This window comes from Symphalangus syndactylus, chromosome 8 (assembly GCF_028878055.3).
Source record: "Symphalangus syndactylus isolate Jambi chromosome 8, NHGRI_mSymSyn1-v2.1_pri, whole genome shotgun sequence".
Classification (NCBI taxonomy): Eukaryota; Metazoa; Chordata; class Mammalia; order Primates; family Hylobatidae; genus Symphalangus; species Symphalangus syndactylus.
In genome coordinates, this window is record NC_072430.2 from 135,184,555 (window position 1) to 135,204,219 (window position 19,665).

The 19,665-nt window shown below is 40.4% G+C and overlaps 1 protein-coding gene across 35 annotated transcripts in view; it reads left to right on the forward strand.

The window, feature by feature from the left end:
- The window catches only part of SP100 (SP100 nuclear antigen), a 132,061-nt gene extending 113,185 nt beyond the window's left edge, over positions 1–18,876 (forward strand). For all 35 annotated transcript variants that reach the window (XM_063645178.1, XM_063645182.1, XM_063645183.1 and 32 more), the window contains 5 exons: positions 11,996–12,111; positions 13,605–13,725; positions 14,030–14,101; positions 14,619–14,762; positions 16,088–18,876. In XM_063645178.1, the coding sequence (XP_063501248.1) occupies positions 11,996–12,111; positions 13,605–13,725; positions 14,030–14,101; positions 14,619–14,762; positions 16,088–16,198 (564 nt within the window). In that variant the 3' untranslated portion in view covers positions 16,199–18,876. The remainder of the gene's footprint in view (positions 1–11,995; positions 12,112–13,604; positions 13,726–14,029; positions 14,102–14,618; positions 14,763–16,087) is intronic.
- The last annotated feature ends 789 nt before the right edge of the window (positions 18,877–19,665 follow it).

A 19,665-nucleotide genomic window follows, 5' to 3' on the forward strand; every position in this document is an offset into this window, starting at 1 on the left:
TTTTCTACCCAGAACCTCATATCCAGCCAAACTAAGCTTCATAAGTGAAGGAGAAATAAAATCCTTTAGAGACAAGCAAACGCTGAGAGATTTTGTCACCACCAGGCCAGCCTTACAAGAGCTCCTGAAGGAAGCATTAAACATGGAAAGGAACAACCAGTACCAGCCACTGCAAAAACATGCCAAATGGTAAAGACCATTGATGCTATGAAGAAACTCCATCAATTAACAGGCAAAATAACCAGCTAACATCATAATGACAGGATCAAACTCAAACATAACAATATTAACCTCAAATGTGAATGGGCTAAATGCCCCAGTTAAAAGACATAGACTGGCAAATTGGATAAAGAGTCAAGACCCATCAGTGTGCTGTATTCAGGAGACCCATCTCACATGCAAAGACACACATAGCCTCAAAATAAAGGGATGGAGGACGATCTACCAAGCAAATGGAAAACAAAATAAAGCAGAGGTTGCAATCCTAGTCTCTGATAAAACAGACTTTAAACGAACAAAGATCAAAAGAGACAAAGAAGGCCATTATATAATGGTAAAGGAATCAATTCAACAAGAAGAGCTAGCTATCCTAAATGTATGCACCCAATACAGGAGCACCCAGATTCATAAAGCAAGTCCTTAGAGACCTACAAAGAGACTGAGACTCCCACACAATAATAATGGGAGACTTTAACACCTCACTGTCAATATTAGACAAATCAATGAGACAGAAGGTTAACCAGGATATCCAGGACTTGAACTCAGCTCTGGACCAAGCAGACATAATAGACATCTACAGAACTCTACACCTCAAATCAACAGAATATACATTCTTCTCAGCACCACATCACACTTATTCTAAAAATGACCACATAATTTGTAGTAAAACGCTCCTCAGCAAATGTAAAAGAACAGAAATCACAATAAACTGTCTCTCAGACCACAGTGCAATTAAATTAGAACTCAGGATTAATAAACTACTCAAAACTGCACAACTACATGGAAACTGAACAACCTGCTCTTGAATGACTACTGGGTAAATAACGAAATGAAGGCAGAAATAAAGATGTTCTTTGAACCCAATGAGAACAAAGACACAATGTACCAGAATCTCTGGGACACATTTAAAGCAGTGTGTAGAGGGAAATTTGTAGACCTAAATACCCACAAGAGAAAGCAGGAGAGATCTACAATGAACACCCTAACATCACAATTAAAAGAACTAGAGAAGCAAGAGCAAACAAATTCCAAAGCTAGCAGAAAGCAAGAAATAACTAAGATCAGAGCAGAACTGAAGGAGATAGAGACACAAAAAACCCATCAAAAAATCAATGAATCCAGAACTTGTTTTTTGAAAAGATCAACAAAATAGATATACCACTAGCAAGACTAGTAAAGAAGAAAAGGGAGAAGAATCAAATAGATGCAAGAAAAACTGATAAAGGGGATATCACCACAGATCCCACAGAAATACAAACTACCATCAGAGAATACTATAAATGCCTCTATGCAAATAAACCAGAATATCTAGAAGAAATGGATAAATTTCTGGACACATACACCCTCCAAAGACTAAACCAGGAAAAAGTTGAATCTCTGAATAGATCAATAACAGGTTCTGAAATTGAGGCAATAATTAACAGCCTACCAACCAAAAAAAGTCCAGGACTAGACAGATTCACAGCCAAATTCTTCCAGAGGTACAAAGAGGAGCTGGTACCATTCCTTCCGAAACTATTTCAATCAATAGAAAAAGAGGGAATCCTCCCTAACTTATTTTATGAGGCCAGCATCATCCTGATACCAAAGGCTGGTAGAGACGCACAAAAAAAGAGAATTTTAGGCCAATATCCCTGAGAACATCAATGCGAAACTCCTCAATAAAATACTGGTAAACCAAATCCAGCAACACATCAAAAAGCTTATCCACCACGATCAAGTCACCTTCATCCCTGGGATTCAAGCCTGGTTCAACATACGCAAATCAGTAAATGTAACCCATCACATAAACAGAACCAATGACAAAACCACATGATTATCTCAATAAATGCAGAAAAGGCCTTTGACAAAATTCAACAGCCTTTCATGCTAAAAACTCTCTCAATAAACTAGGTGTTGATGGAATGTATCTCAAAATAATAAGAGCTATTTATGACAAACCCACAGCCAATATCATGCTGAATGGGCAAAAACTGGAAGCATTCCCTTTGAAAACTGGCACAAGACAAGGATGCCCTCTCTCACCACTCCTATTCAACATAGTGTTGGAAGTTCTGGCTAGGGCAGTCAGGCAAGAGAAAGAAATAAATGGCATTCATTTAGGAAAAGAGGAAGTCAAATTGTCTCTGTTTGCAGATGACATGATTGTATATTTAGAAAATCCCATCGTCTCAGCCCAAAATCTCCTTAAGCTGATAAGCAACTTCAGCAAAGTCTCAGGATACAAAATCAATGTGCAAAAATCACAAGCATTCCTAAACACCAATAACAGACCAACAGAGAGCCAAATCATGAGTGAACTCCCATTCACAATTACTACAAAGAGAATAAAATATCTAGGAATCAACTTGCAAGGGATGTGAAGGATCTCTTCAAGGAGAACTACAAACCACTGCTCAACAAAATAAAAGAGGACCCAAACAAATGGAAGAACATTCCATGCTCATGGATAGGAAGAATCAATATCATGAAAATGCCCATACTGCCCAAGGTAATTTATAGATTCAATGCTGTCCCCATCAAGCTACCACTGACTTTCTTCACAGCATTGGAAAAAACTACTTTAAAGTTCATATGGAACCAAAAGAGAACCCACATAGCCACGACAATCCTAAGCAAAAAGAACAAAACTAGAGGCATCATGCTACCTGACTTCAAACTATAATACAAGACTACAGTAACCAAAACAGCATGGTACTGGTACCAAAACAGATATATAGACCAATGGAACAGAACAGAGGCCTCAGAAATAACATCACACATCTACAACTATCTGATCCTTGACAAACCTGACAAAAACAAGAAATGGGGAAAGGATTTCCTGTTTAATAAATCATGCTGGGAAAACTGGCTAGCCATATGTAGAAAGCTGAAACTGGATCCCTTCCTTACACCTTATACAAAAATTAACTCAACACAGATTAAAGACTTAAATGTTAGACCTAACACCATAAAAACCCTAGAAGAAAACCTAGGCAATACCATTCAGGATATAGGCATGGGCAAAGACTTCATGACTAAAACACCAAAAGCAATTGCAACAAAAGCCAAAATAGACAAATGGGATCTAATTAAACTAAAGAGCTTCTGCACAGCAAAAGAAACTACCATCAGAGTGAACAAGCAACCTACAGAATGGGAGAATATCCTTGCAATCTACCCATCTGACAAAGGGCTAATATCAAGAATCTACAATGAACTTAAATTTACAAGAAAAAAACAACCCCATCAAAAAGTGGGCAAAGGATATGAACAGACACTTTTCAAAAGAAGACATTTATGCAGCCAACAAACATATGAAAAAATGCTCATCACCACTGGTCATCAGAAAAATGCAAATGAAAACCACAATGAGATACCATCTCGCACCAGTTAGAATGGCAATCATTAAAAAGTCAGGAAACAACAGATGCTGGAGAGGATGTGGAGAAATAGGAACCCTTTTACACTGTTGGCGGGAGTTTAAATTAATTCAACCATTGTGGAAGACAGTGTGGCAATTCCTCAAGGATCTAGAGCTAGAAATACTATTTGACCCAGCAATCCCATTACTGGGTATATACCCAAAGGATTATAAATCATGCTACTATAAAGACACATGCATACGTACGTTTATTGCAGCACTATTCACAATAGCAAAGACTTGGAACCAACCCAAATGTCCATCAATGATAGACTGTATTAAGAAAATGTGGCACATATACACCATGGAATACTATGCAGCCATAAAAAACGATGAGTTCATGTCCTTTGCAGGGACATGGATGAAGCTGGAAACCATCATCCTAAGCAAACTATCACAAGGACAGAAAACCAAACACCGCATGTTCTCACTCATAGGTGGGAGTTGAACAATGAGAACACATGGACACAGGGTGGGGAACATCACACACCGAGGCCTGTTCGGGGGTTGAGGGGCTGGGGGAGGGATAGCATTAGGAGAAATGCTAAAACCAACATGGCACATGTATACCTATGTAACAAACCTGCACGTTGTGCACATGTACCCTAGAACTTAAAGTATATTTTAAAAAAGAAAAAATAAAAATAAATTAATTAATTAAAAAAAGAAATACATTGGCAGTTTGGCATTTCTTTTTTTTAATATAATTAAGCATGAAGCCAGATGTAGTGTGGAGCCGAATTTCACATACATGCTTGCATTGCTTCACATTCTATCTGCTATTGTGCATAGATAGTACTAGCACTAAAGTACTTCCTAGTTACATACCTAAAGTGAGTTTCTTAATTGTACAAAACATATCGTGGGTGTGGTGGACCTAAGGACATTTAACTGTGTATCAGGAACAAAATATTCATCATATGTTTTTAGGCTCTGAATAATACTATAGCCTCCAAGGTAAACTGAGTAGAAGAAAAATTGGAGGTTGGTTTCCTATTTATTTGTTTTAGCTTCTAATTTTCATGTATTTGCTGTTTGTTATCCTTTGGATTTTACTTATATATACATATATAAATTTATGTTTTTTAGTTTCTAATGGAAGGCTTTTATTTGGTTCTATGAATAGTCATTTTGTTGCCTATGCATTTCCAACAATTCATTATTTTCTCTATTTATCTAAACTTCCTAATCTACCTCTGTCAAGCCTCCAAAAATTAATAGAGGACACCAACCATTTAAAATTTGATGGTTTTGCTTATTTCTAACGATCTAGAGGGCTGTAAGAGCTTTAAGGTTCCTAGCAAAAACTAAATAAATAAAAGACATACAAGTTCTGAAAAGTAATAGCACTTTTGTATTTTGTTATTTGAAAAGTAGGTGAGAATAGAAATGTTTAAATGGTGTTTTTTTCCAAGGTAATTTAATTCAATCAATAATTTCAGTTAGTTTCAGATCTTGTCCTTTAATGAGGAAAAATTGTGATATAGGTACAAAGTTTTAATGTTCAGAAAATATTGGCCTATCCTTAAGGAAATTATACTAATCGGGATTTCTCTTAAATTACTTTAGTTGTCTTTACCATTATTAAAATTAAGTGACATTCACCTGGATTAAGTAGTAATAAAAAAAAAGATGTGAGACTAGTGAGTTTTGATCCCAAACCTTCTATCACTGTTGAGTCTTTCATGTGTGTACTTGAAAACAAAATATCCACAGTGTTTCACTGGTTTGAAGAGTCTAGCGGTGAAAGTTACCTAATCAGTTGTCAGTACTGTAACTGATTAGAAAGTTACCTAATTAGTTGTCAGTACTGTATTACCAATCATGGAAATGTGTGCTAGTGCTCTTTTATTTTTATTTTTATTTATTTATTTTTTTTTGAGACGGAGTCTCGCTCTTTCACCCAGGCTGGAGGGCAGTGGCGCCATCTTGGCTTACTGCAACCTCTGCCTCCTGGCTTCAAGTAACTCTCCTGCCTTAGTCTCCCCAGTAGCTGGAATTACAGGCGCCCACCACCATGCCTAGCTAATTTTTGTATTTTTAGTAGAGACGAGGTTTCATCATGTTGGCCAGGCTGGTGTCGAACGCCTAACCTTATGTGATCCACCTGCCTCGGCCTCCCAAAGTGCTGGGATTACAGGCGTAAGCCACCGTGCCCGGCCCTGATGCTCTTTTAAAATAGCTAAAAAGAAATTACTGTGTGTGTGCTTAATCTCACTTTGTCCCTGTTTTGTTGCATAGTATCTAAATGAAAGGAGATTATTATCCTCATGCTAAATTTCCAAAACTGATATTTACATTTACCATTTTTTAATGATGGAGAGAAAAGTTAATTGTCTTATTTTGATAAGTTTAAAATAGGACCTATCCCATTTTTTACACTTTTAGTCACAGTTCTGTCACCAGAATGCTAGCAATTAGATATATGCGAGGAGTAACCTAAATACTTTAATACAATGGTTTGAAGTGCTATAGGAAGTAATAACTACTGGACACTAAATCACAGTGTTTGTGACATGTCACAGAAAATGATAGGACTTTCTGCAGCATAAATGTCCTCTTAACCAATCCTTGTGCTGTTAAGTTACAGGGCTTTGACTTCTGGGTCTAAAAAAGGCACCTACTTCTGCTAAATCTTGAACATTACCCTAGTTTAAGCCTCATCTTCAGACCTGGGAGAAAATGACAGTCAAAATGAACTGCTTTCATGAGACGCTGGGCCAGAAATTAAAACTAGTCAATCTGTCTAGGCCAAGGGACTGTCATGGAAGATGTGGACATGTGAGATTTGAGGGTTTTCTATAAATTAAATATTAATATCAAAAGCACACTGATACAAAGCCAGTGTCTAGGCCCATGTGTCAGAATAACAGCATTTTCTTGGAGCATTAATCTGCTCTTTAATAGGAAATCGTAAAAGGTTTATGGAGATCTTATGTTATGATCAAACTGATTAAAATTAAAATTGTTTATAAGGTTTTAAAAATTACTTTTAATATTAATAATACACCATACAAAGGTGAAATTTGGTTTTCTCTTTTAAACAAAATTTTCACGTGAGAGCTAATGAAAGATTTTTGTTTATCTTTTGAATAACTACAGGGTGGATAAAAAGGAGGAAAGAAAGACATTTAGGTGGCCTCATGCTGTCTTATTAGGTTTCATTGTTTGGGAAACTGAGTCTACTCTCTAGAAAAGGGTAAATGTTGGCCGGGCGTGGTGGCTCACGCCTGTAATCCCAGCACTTTGGGAGGCTGAGGCAGGTGGATCACGAGGTCAGGAGATTGAGACCATCCTGGCTAACACGGTGAAACCCTGTCTCTACTGAAATACAAAAAATTAGCCAGGCATGGTGGCGGGTGCCTGTAGTCCCAGCTACTCGGGAGGCTGAGGCAGGTGAATGGCGTGAACCCGGGAGGAGGAGCTTGCAGTGAGCTGAGATTGCGCCACTGCACTCCAGCCTGGGTGGCAGAGTGAGACTCTGTCTCAAAAAAAAACAAAAAAAAAGGTGAATGTTTTGTTTCATCTTCTTGGCTAAATCAATGACTACTTTACAGGGACCTGTGATCCTATTTTGTAATATCAAATGTCTTAAAACTTCAACATTTGACAGACTTTCCAAGGGTAAAAATTTCATGTTTTATATTCAGCCTTTTTGACCTCAAACTAACTTATTTGCATATTAGGTTCCCTGAAGTTTAAGAGAGACATATTAGACTTATTGACTTATTTGTTACATTAGAATTATGCAGAAAGCGTTGTCACATCTGAGGTGGTGTTTAACTTCTTTTGGGTTATATTTATATAGATGTGTTGTTAATATGTGTTCCAGGATTGTATGATTCTTACGTTTTAATATATGCCATCAGTAATAATTATGCTTATTATGTTGAATTGTTATATGTCACAGAAATAACCAAATTTCCTCATCAACTGTATCTTTAACTATGGCTTGCTTAAGACTTTTGACATCCACTATTGTTACTTTGCATTGATTCTTCTCAAAAAGTAACTTATAATCGGCCGGGCGTGGTGGCTCACGCCTGTAATCCCAGCACTTTGGGAGGCCGAGACAGGTGGATCACAAGGTCAGGAGTTCGAAACCAGCCTGGCCAAGATGGTGAAACTCCGTCTCTACTAAAAATAAAAAAAATTAGCCGGGCGTGGTGGCAGGCGCCTGTAGTCCCAGCTAGTCAGGAGGCTGAGGCAGGAGAATTCCTTGAACCTGGGAGGCAGAGGTTGCAGTGAGCCGAGATCATGCCACTGCACTCTAGCCTAGGCGACAGAGCGAGACTCCATCTCAAAAAAAAAAAAAAAAACAAGTAACTTATAATCAGCTACGGTCCATGGTTTGCTTCTTTGGGGAAGTTCATGAAAAGGACTCTTGAATGCAGGTTTCTGTTGACTTTGGAGGTTGTTCCATTAGATTAGAGAAAGAAAACATCCAAGAAACTAACTGAAAAACTGATACGTTCATAAAGTTTACTAACCTAATATGAAGCAGAGCAGGAGTTAGCTGCCTACACTGAACAAATGGAGGCCAGAAATAATTTCTTATGGATTTTTTTTTGTTTGAAACACTGCTGCCTTTAACAATTGAGAGGAGCATTACTCTTGTAAACTAAATTTGAGGCATATTTCTCTCTCTCTCTCTGCCTAATTTCTCCAGAATTCATAAGCTATTTGTGAATATTATTAATTCACAAGGTGTTTGCGTATGTTTAATAAGAATCTGTTTTCTGCTAGGTGTGTTGGCTCATGCCTGTAACCCTAGCACTTTGGGAGGCCAAGGGAGGTGGATCACTTGAGGTCAGGGGTTTGAGACCAGCCTGCCAACATGGTGAAACCCCGTCTCTACTAAAAATACAAAAATTAGCCAGGAGTGGTTGTGCATGCCTGTAGTCCCAGCTACTCAGGAGGCTGAGGCAGGAGAATCACTTGAACCTGGGAGGTGGAGGTTGCAGTGAGCTGAGATCATGCCACTGCACTCCAGCCTGGGTGACAGAGCAAGACTCTATCTCAAAAAAAAAAGAATATGTTTTCTTTTATAACGAGACACAGTTGGAGGAACTGGTCATTTTCCCAGGGCTTTGACTGAAATGGCCTTGTGAGAGGTTCCAGCAAAGCCAATTTAAGATAGCCTATATGGACAATGGTTCTTGCTGCACTTTGTGTGGGTAAATAAGCCAAGTATATGGGACTGAAGCTTATTTGGCAGGTAGGTTGGTCCTGCTGTGATTTGTCTTTAGTGGAAGTGGGAGACTGGAGAGAAAAAGAGTGTGTTTCAGAAGAAACCTATAGTATTCAGTTAACTTTTGATTTTTGGGTGGCTATGTGGGCCACCCATGGTATGGAGTTGCCCACGACACTCCTCATCAGCATGAAACAGCCAGAAAGATTGATGACCAGTTCCCCATGATTGAGGAATTGATAAACAGAAAGGGGGCACTAAAATGAACCCAATTGTGCCATAAATCTGATTTTTACAGTTTATTTTGAATAAACATACAAATTGACCCTCTCTGTCTTAAAACTTGAGAGAGTTACATTTGTCTTACCTGAGTTCTTTCTCAGGAAACCAACCGTCAGACCTCCCATATAACATCAAGGGACTGAAACTCACCAGATCACTGTATTTGGACAATGAGATGCCAAACTCCTCACCCCTTATGACTGCCTAACCAATAATCTCCTTCCTGTTAACCGACTCCTCCTCCTTACCACTCCCTAATTCCTGCTTCCCTGCATGTAGATACATTTCTGCTATATAAACCCCTAACTTTAGTGAGTCAGGGAGACAGATTTCAGACTGATCTCTCAACCCCTTGGCTGCAGCACCTGACTAAAGCCTTCTTCTGTGGCAATACTCATTGTCTCAGTGATTGGCTTTCTGCATGGCAAGCAGCAAGACCTAAACTGAACCCCTGGTATTTCAATAACAAAATCATGGGTGACTTCCCTGTCTAAACAAAGTCACATTTTGATTCTTTTCATTGCAATGAGATGAGCATTTTAGGCAGGGTCAGCCTTTTGCACAACTGCAAGGAGCACCTTCCACTGTAAGAATGCCATGTAAGCTAGGCACAGTGACTCATGCCTGTAATCCTAGCACTTTGGGAGGCTGAGGCAAGAGGATCACTTGAACCCAGGAGTTTGAGACCAGCCTGGGCAACATGGCAAAACCCCACCTCCACAAAAAATACCAAAAATTAGCCAGGCATGGTGGGACACAACTGTAGTCCCAGCTACTCCAGGGGCTGAGGTGGGAGGATCACTTGAGTCCAGGAGGTTGAGGCTGCAGTGAGCTGTGATCGCACCATTGCACTCCAGCCTAGGTGACAGAGTGAGACCCTGTCTCAAAACAAAAATGCCATGCAGCTGGACTCGTACAGGACACTAATTGAGAGGGGATAGAAAAGAGGTTGCCATGCCCTCTATTTTCTTAGCCAATGCACTTCCCTAGCAAGATCTAGATCAATCCACACTGTTTCCGTTTCTTTGCTGGAGGTGAGACCCTTCAGTAGTCAAACAGCTCTCACCTCTGGGGTCTGCATAACTTGTCTGATGACTAAGGGAGACCCATAGGGCCATTTCTTACAGCCCACAGCCAAGCCCTCTGTGAAGAGGAAAAGGCAACTCTTCCAGCAAGGAAGTACTCACCCCTTTTCAAAAATTTTCCTAGACAAACTTGTAGGCTGTTAATGACTCTAGTTGTGACCTCCCCGCCCTTACTCCGGAGAAACCACTCTGTAATGTGGGTTTTCAACCTTGGCTGCACATTGTAATCACCTGGGGATCCCCCCACCCCCAACAAAGATTCTGATGTTATTGGTCTGAGGTGCTGCCTGAGAATTGGTGTTTCCAAAGCTCCTCTGGTGTTTTGTGTTTTTCTAGCACAAGCAAAGATGTGAGTCACTGTAGTGCAATACAGTTCAATCACAATTGCCACAATTGTATAGGGTCCATCAGAACCACCTGAAGGACTTCATAGACCACAGCTGGCTGGGAGCTACCCCTGGGCTTCTGATTCAGTGAGTGTGAGGCAGAGCCCAAGGTTGTACATTTCTAACAAGTTCCAGGTGCTGCTGCTGCTGCTGGTCCAGAGACCACTGCATTAGAGGCCAGAGTTCTCATCTATTGACTGCACATTAGAACCATCTGGACAACATTTAAGACTTACTGATGCCTATACCCCAACCCAGGCTAACTGAATCAAAATCTCTGGTAATGGGGCTCCAGAGATTCTTTTTAATGCTCCCAGGGGATTCTACTGTACAACAAGTTGAGAACCACTTCTAAACAAAAGAAAAAAATTCTTACTAAAAAGGTTAAAGAGACATACATCAAGTTTGCAGGCTTTCTAGACAATGGAACTTCAAACATAGGATTTGCCTGTGGTATTTATTCTTTCTTGGGGCCCATTTGCAGTGTACTTTATAGGATGATGGATCAGAAACCTTGATCCAGCAGCCTAAAAATAGTGGTCAGCATCGATGAGTCTCATCTGTTACAACAAAAAGGAAAAACAGTTACATGGCCCCACTCCAGGGGAAGCTCAGGCACCCCCCATGGAGATGTGCCCAAGAAATGGCTCCTAATAGGCCACTCAAGTTCTGCCATTGAAAGGGAACACATGGGCAAGATATATCTTGCAGCCTATAATTTTTTTCTATATATGTGACTTTAGTCTCTTCTTTGTATAGTGACTTTGTAGATGAAGAGAAATTACAACACCTTAATGCCAAGTTGACTAAGTCATGGGGACTCTTCCTCCAGGTTCCCAGAGCAAAAAGCAAAAAGCCCTGTACTCCCTGGTGCCCACCTGGTCATCTTGCCCACGGTTTTTCCATACCAGAGGTACTGCTGCAGGCCCAGAGCCCTCCAGGAAAAGAACTGACATCCAGGAACTCCTCCCCAGGCCCTTTCTTCAACTCATTCTTGATATGGCAAGAGTGTAGGTTGCAGTGATATCTCAGAAGTTTATTCCATCATATTAAATTCTCAGTAAATCACCCTTTGACAAGTCAGTTTAAAGGATACAATGTAGACGGCCAGAAAAGACACTATTTCTGGGCCAGGTTTTCCCAGCTGTTTAATAAATTGCTCAAATCATCTCTAATTCATCCTATTTTTGTCACTAGTCGTCATGTCAGAATCTCTGGTTTCATAAAGAAAACTTTTCTGGCCTGACACACAGCCACTATCTACTGAACTTTGCCGCAGACCAAAATGTCTTCTGAGATCTCCACTCAGCAATCCTTAATATTTTGAGGAGAGAAATTTACAAGTGTGCCCTTGATACATAAAAAGGTCACATATTCTAGGGTCCAAGGGTCTCACTGATCCCAATGATGTCTACGTCTCCCCTTCTAGCCAGAAAACTCAAATATATGTGAGGTGTGCAACAAATGGGGACAGCTGTTCTGCTGCGACTCTTGTCCAAGATCCTTTCATGAGCACTGCCACATCCCACCTGTGGAAGCTAACAAGTGAGTAAGACGTGTCCCCTTCCCTGAGCCCTTCCTTCTTGTGATACAGCTCCTCCTGCCACTCGTGAGTACTCTGCAGAGTTTCTGTACCTGGTTATGTGTTTCTTGATGCATAAGGAGCAGGCTCCTTAGTATCAGGATCCACAAGTATTATCCAGAGCTGTTGAACAGTGCTGGCAGCAGCAGATTAATGGGAAGCAAAAACTCTTCAAGTGGTTATTGAGTGCAATAGTAAGAGGTGTCAACTTCTACCTCCTCTACTTGGCTCCCAGACCCATGCTGTCTGATGAGGTGATGCCATCATACACTGCCTGCTGGTTTAAAGCATATGCCACCTGCTGTGGGACCATCACACAGCTGGTAAAGTCAGTGCTGCAGCAGTCTATCAAGCCAACTGACTCTGGGTCACAGGTCACATGTCGAGACCTGTGAATTCTCCAAGTGTGAGTCCCCTGCTCACTTCCTTTGCTAAAAAATGTGCCTTTGGACAGAGGTGATGGTGTGCAGGATACCATGGAGATTGATAAGTTGCTCTGTGAGTGGTGTGTGGACAGAATTGTTAAGGCTGAGAGGATGATCTCTACCAGGAATGTGTCTGACTCTATGAGTGCAGAGCATTGCCCTTCCATAATGGAGGAGGCTAATGTGACTCACCTGCTCCCAGGGTGTCATCTCAGGGGATCAGCATAAACCTCTGCTTTTGACCAGTTGGTCAATCTGCAGAGGCAGAAGAAAAATCAGCTTTTTGGTTGAGCCCATGTATAGCCCCTATCTCTGCACCAGAGATGCAAAGTGCTCTCAAAGGAGCACTTTGTAACAGGCTCCTTGAGCAAGCACTACATGGCCAAGGGGATGCTGGCATCACTAGGATGGGTCATTGCGCTTGCCTGATTATCAAGAGCCTCCTAGCACAGACAGCCTAGTAGAGAAGGTTGGAGAATGAATCTAGGAACAAATGGAAGATATCTGACACCTAGCTGGAGATTTCCTTTTCAAGAAGTTTCGTCAGCACGGATTCTAGGTATAAGATGTGGCAGGGCCAAGGGAGAGGATGCCTATAGCCTGTGCTCTGTGCTTACTCAGCAAAGTTGAGAAACAAGAACTTGTTTTCTGATTTTTCTATGATCTGACTGACTCATAGAGGCCCAACACTTTGTGCTTAAGGTACTCATTTCCAGTAACTGTAGCAAACAGTGCTCATTATCAAGTTCCCAGTGGCTCAGATGGAAACCCTAAGTTTTGAGGTAAATGAGATTCCGTCACTCATAGGGCACTTCACCCAACAGATGATCACCCCTGCTATCGCTATTGGTGGGAGGGCATGCCTTTGGCTACTGAGTCCAAATGGGGCTGTAGTGCAGAGGCCTCCAGGAGAGAAGTTGGATACAAGGTGGAAACCACTAGGCATTCTTGAGCAGAGGACTTGAACAACTGTAGGAATAGCGGCTGATTCACAGAACCTGCCATTGCTCACTTTATGCCCCATCTCTCAGGAACCCGTGGAGTTGCATCTTCTGCAGGATAAAGACTATTCAGGAAAGATGCCCAGAAAGCCAATCAGGTCATCAGGAATCTGAAGTCCTGATGAGGCAGATGCTGCCCGAGGAGCAGTTGGTGAGTAAAAATGTGAACGTGAAGCTTCTTCCTTTCTGTTCACCTGGGCAGGAGAAGCACAGTCTTACAAAGCGCTCAAGGAATGGAGCCCAAAAGCAAACTGCTGGCCTGTGGTGTGCTTTGCTCCACGACCTAACGCTACAATTCATATTCCAAAGAAAAATCCCGGTCCAAAGAAACTCTGCATGCCATGTTTGTTTCAAAGAGTCCACAGGTTTGGGAGTCGTGTGTTCTCTTTGGGCATGCATATGAGCTCTTTCTCTCTAAATTGCATTTAACTTGAAACGTCCTCCATCTTTTGCAGAAATGTGAGTTCCTCCTCTTGAAGGTCTATTCTGATTCGAAAAGCCTCTTTTTCGCCAAGGAACCATATTATGTAAGTAACAGCCAAAAAAAATGCTTATACTGTCATTTGTCAAATCTGTGATCTGAATCCCATGGTACAAGGTGCCATTCTACTTGCCTTGTTGATGAGTTTTTAGTTCAGGCTACTATAGAAATTTATCATAGATTAGGTGGCTTAAACAGCAGAAATGTTTTTCTCACAGTCCTGGAGGCTGCATGTCCAAGATCAGGGTGTCAGCAGGGTCCGGTTCTGGAGAGGGCTGTCTTCTAGGTTGCAGAGACAACACAGGGTTGCTCCCTGTGTTCTTGAGTGGCAGAAAGAGAAGGAGAGAACTCTCCAGAGTCTCTTTTATAAGAGTCCTAATCCTATTCATGAGGACTCCACCCTTCTTACCTTATGACCTCCCAAAGGCCTCACCTCCTAGTACTTTCACAGGGGGGTTGAGATTTTGACCTATGGATTGCGGGACCCCACAAACCTTTATTCCATAATAGTGGGAGTCTATGGCACTGGGCTGATAGCCTCACTTTGGTCTTTTTCTCAACAGAACAGAGAGGGGTCTCAGGGCCCACAGAAGCCCATGTGGTTAAACAAAGTCAAGAGAAGGCTGAATGAGCAGGTGTACTCCCGAGTAGAAGAGTTTGTGCAGGACATGCGTCTCATCTTTCATAACCACAAGGAATTTTACAGGGTGAGTGGCTCTCCCTGCTTCCTTTTCTCTTTCAATTACGTCACTTTAAAGTCACTTTCCCTCTCATCTTTTCAGGTCAGGTAAATGTTACAATCACCCTTATCATACCACAAGCCCATACAAGTACAAATCCTGGAAGTATCCTAAAAGCCCTGTGGTGCATGTGAAGAAAATAACAACAAACTGGAAGGTGCCATTGCAAACATGGTGCTATAACCTCAGAGTTGACTCACTTCTAGATGGTTTGTTTTCACCCATAGAGAACAGTAGGCTGCAGATTCATTTGTTTCTACTGGAAATAGAAGTGCACTTTAATTTTTCATTTTTTTTTATTATTATACTTTAGGTTTTAGGGTACATGTGCACAATGTGCAGGTTTGTTACGTATGTATCCATGCACCATGTTGTTTTGCTGCACCCACTAACTCGTCATATAGCATTAGGTATATCTCCCAATGCTGTCCCTCCCCCCCGCCCCACCCCACAACAGTCCCCGGAGTGTGATGTTCCCAGGAGTGCACTTTAAAGGCATTTAAAGTGTTTCTCTTCTCTAGAGGAAGATACCAAATCAAAGGTCTCAAATGTCAAAATTTTGAATTTCTTTACATCTGAATTTCCTGGCACTATTTCAGAAATTAACAAGGATTATGTCAAGGGGTGAGAGTGAAGGGAAAAGGAAGACATTATTAAATGGCCTTAAACATTTCTGTACTATCATAAGGTTACTCAAAAAATGCTGTACATAAAAATCACACAAGTAGAATTTTTTTTTTTTTGTTTTTTTGTTTTTTGAGACGGAGTCTCGCTCTGTCACCAAGGCTGGAGTGCAGTGGCGCAATCTCGGCTCACTGCAAGCTCCGCCTCCCGGGTTCACGCCATTCTCCTGCCTCAGCCTCTCTGAGTAGCTGGGACTACAGGCGCCTGCCACCACACCCGGCTAATTTTTTGTATTTTTAGTAGAGACAGGGTTTCACCATGGTCTCAATCTCCTGACCTCGTGATCCGCCCGCCTCGGCCTCCCAAAGTGCTGGGATTACAAGCGTGAGCCACCACGCCCGGCCTACAAGTAGAATTTTTAAAAGTTAAATTAATCCATAAGCATTGGATCAGAAATTAGATTTCAGCGTAGTACTATTTCAACTTCTTTGTCTTCCAGATAAAGATAAATAATTAAATTATCAAGGAACATAAGCAACTCTTAACTAGATTAATTCTCACTTAACATTTGGGATAACCTAAAATGAGGCCCCGGATTATCTGCAACACTGGGTGTCTCAGCTCATTGCATAATTGTTGCTATATTGTTTTTTTCTTTGCTTTTTTAGGAAGATAAATTCATCAGACTGGGAATTCAAGTACAGGATATCTTTGAGAAGAATTTCAGAAACATTTTTGCAATTCAGGAAACAAGCAAGAACATTATAATGTTCATTTAGCCATTCTTATCTCCTCCCTTCAGATCCTCCGGCAGCTAGCTACACAATGTGCCTGTGGTCCCACTAATCTCTGACTGCTCCTGTGGAAACTCCACATCACAGTTCTTCAAAATTTATCACTGCCATTTTAAAACTGTCTTTTCAGCTTTTAATAAAATTCAACACCCCTTCATGTTAAAAATTCTCAATAAGCTAGGTATTGAAGGAACATATCCCAAAATAATAAGCCATTTACGACAAACCCACAGCCAATGTTACACTGAATGAGCAACAGATAGAAGCATTCCCCTTAAAAACAAGCACAAGACAAGGATTCCCTCTCTCACCACTCCTATTCAACAAAGTACTGGAAGTCCTAGTCAGAGCAGTCAGGAAGCAGAAAAAAATAAAGGGCATCTAAATAGGCAAAGAGGAAGTCAAACTATCCCTGTTTGCAGACAACATTGATTCTACATCTAGAAAACCCCATAGTCTCAGCCCAAAAGCTCCTTCTGCTGATAAACAATTTCAGAGAAGTTTCAGAATACAAAATCAGTATACGAAAATTACTAGCATTCCTATACACCAACAATAGCCAAGCCAAGAGCCAAATCGGGAAGGCAATCCCATTCACAATTGCCACAAAAAGAATAAAATACCTAGGAATACAGCTAATCAGGGAGATGAGAGATTTCTACAATGAGAATTACAAAACACTGCTCAAAGAAATCGGAGATGACACAAACAAATGGAAAAACATCACATGCTCATGGGTAGAAAGAGTCAATATCATTAAAATGACCATACTGCCCAAAGTAGTTTACAGGTTCAATGTTATTCCTATCAAACCACCAATGACATTCTTCACAGAACTAGATAAAACTATTTTAAAATTCATACAGAACCAAACAAGAGCCCAAATAGCCAAGGCAATCCTAAGCAAAAAGAACAAAGCTGAAGGCATCAAGTTACCCAACTTCAAACTATATTACAGGGCTTCAGTAACCAAAACAGCATGGTACTGGTACCAAAAAAAAAGGCACATAGACCAATGGAACAGAACAAACAGCCCAGAATTAAGACCACACGCCTATGACCATCTGATCTTTGACAAAGTTGACAAAAACAAGCAATGGGAAAAAGACTCCCTATTCTATAAATTGTGCTGGGATAACTGGGATAGAAGATTGAAGCTAGACCTCTTCCTTCCACCATATACAAAAATCAATTCAAGATCAATTAAAGACTTAAATTTAAAATCAAAAACTATGAAAACTCTGGAAGACAACCTAGGCAATACCATCGTGGACATAGGAACAAGCAAAGATTTCACAACAAAGACAAAAGCAATCACAACAAAAGCAAAATTTGACAAATGAGATCTAATTAAACTTAAGAGATTCTGCACAGCTAAAGAAACAATCAACAGAGTAAACAGACAACTTACAAAATGGGAGAAAATATTTGCACACTATGCATCTGACAAAGGTCTAATATCCAGCTTCTATAGGGAACTTAAACAAATTTACAAGAGAAAAAGAAGCAACCCCAGTAAAAAGTGGGCAAAGGACATGAAAGATACTTTTTTTTTTTTAAGTTGGAGTTTCTCTCTTGTTGCCCAGGCCAGAGTGCAATGGCACGATCTTGGCTCACCGCAACCTCTGCCTCCCGGGTTCAGGCAATTCTCCTGCCTCAGCCTCCCAAGTGGCTGGGATTACAGGCATGCACCAGCCGACTAATTTTGTATTTTAGTAGAGACATGGTTTCTCCACATTTGGTCAGGCTGGTCTCTAACTCCCGACCTCAGGTGATCCACCCGCCTCAGCCTCCCAAAGTGCTGGGATTGCAGGTGTGAGCCACCACGTCCGGACGAAAAGACACTTTCCAAAAGAAGATATACATGCGGCCAACAAGCACATTTTAAAAGCTCAATATCACTCATCATTAGAGAAATGCAAATTAAAAGTACAATGAGACACCATCTCACACCAGTCAAAATGCCTCTTACTAAAAAGTCAAAAAATAATGGCTAGTAAAGTTGTGGAGAAAGGGAACATTTATACACTGTTGGTGGGAATGTAAATTAGTTCAACCACTGTGGAAAGCAGTGTGGCAACTCCTCAAAGTACTAAAAGCAGAACTGCCATTCCACCAAGCAATCCCATTACTGGGTACATACCCAGAGGAATATAAATCATTCTACCATAAAGACACATGCATGCAAATGTTCATTGCAGCACTATTCACAATAGCAAAGATATGGAATCAACCTAAGTGCCCATGAATAACAGATTGGATAAAGAAAATATGGTACATATACACCATGGAATGGTATACAGCCATAAGAAAGAATGAGATCATGTCTCAGAAACATGGATACAGCTGGAGGCTATTTTCCTTAGCAAACTAATGCAGGAACAGAAAACCAAATACCACATGTTCTCACTTAAAAGTGGGAGCTAAATGATAACTATGAACACAATGAAGGGAACAACAGACACTAGGGTCTACTTGAGGGTGGGAGATGGGAAGAGGGAGAGGAGCAGAAAAAGTACCTATTGGTGATGAAGTAATCTGTACAACAAACCCCTGTGACAAGAGTTTCCCTATATAACAAACCTTCACATGTACCCCTGAACCTAAAAGTTTTTTTTAATTGTAAATAAATGGATCATTAAAAAAAAATTTTAATAATAAAATTGTCTTATCAAGTTCTCTTATTGAATAATTTGGAATGAAACTTACAACTGATAACATAAGGTCTTTCTATAAAGGATCATGTTATATCTTCCCAATTATTCAGTTTTGTATTTTTTGTTGTTGCTGTGAAAGTAATCTTTTCCCATTGAATTGTATTACTGATTATTGCCTATTACAGAAAGCTACTGTTATTTATATATAATTCTGTCACTGATTACCATACTGGATACTAGATAGCATCATTCTCACCTTTTACCCAGTGGCATCAGGAAGACTGGTGGCTACATAGCATCTCCAACTTTCAATTCATGGAATCATAATTGGTTTAAGGGATGGAAGCATTCCTCAGTTGAGCACTAAAACCTCTGACAATTCTTGGTTCTGTTGGAAAATGATTCTGCCAGGGCACCCTGGTGTATTTGCATGTGTAAAGGAGGAAAAAATAATTTTCCCACTACCCTTCTAGGTTTCCCCTACCCAGATCCTCTGGGGCCCCTGTAACCAAAGACAGATTAACAAGAGAAAAACAGAAGTTTATTAGCATATATATATATATGTACACACACACACACGTATGTATACACATAGGTATATACATGTATATACCTATGTATACACATAGGTATACACACATGTATATACATACATATATGTATACACATATGTATATACATATATGTGTGTGTATATATATATGTGTGTGTGTATACATGAGAGATACTCAGAGAGATGAATAACTCTCCAAGAGGTGGCTGAGACTTCAAACTTAAATACTATCTCCAGCTAAA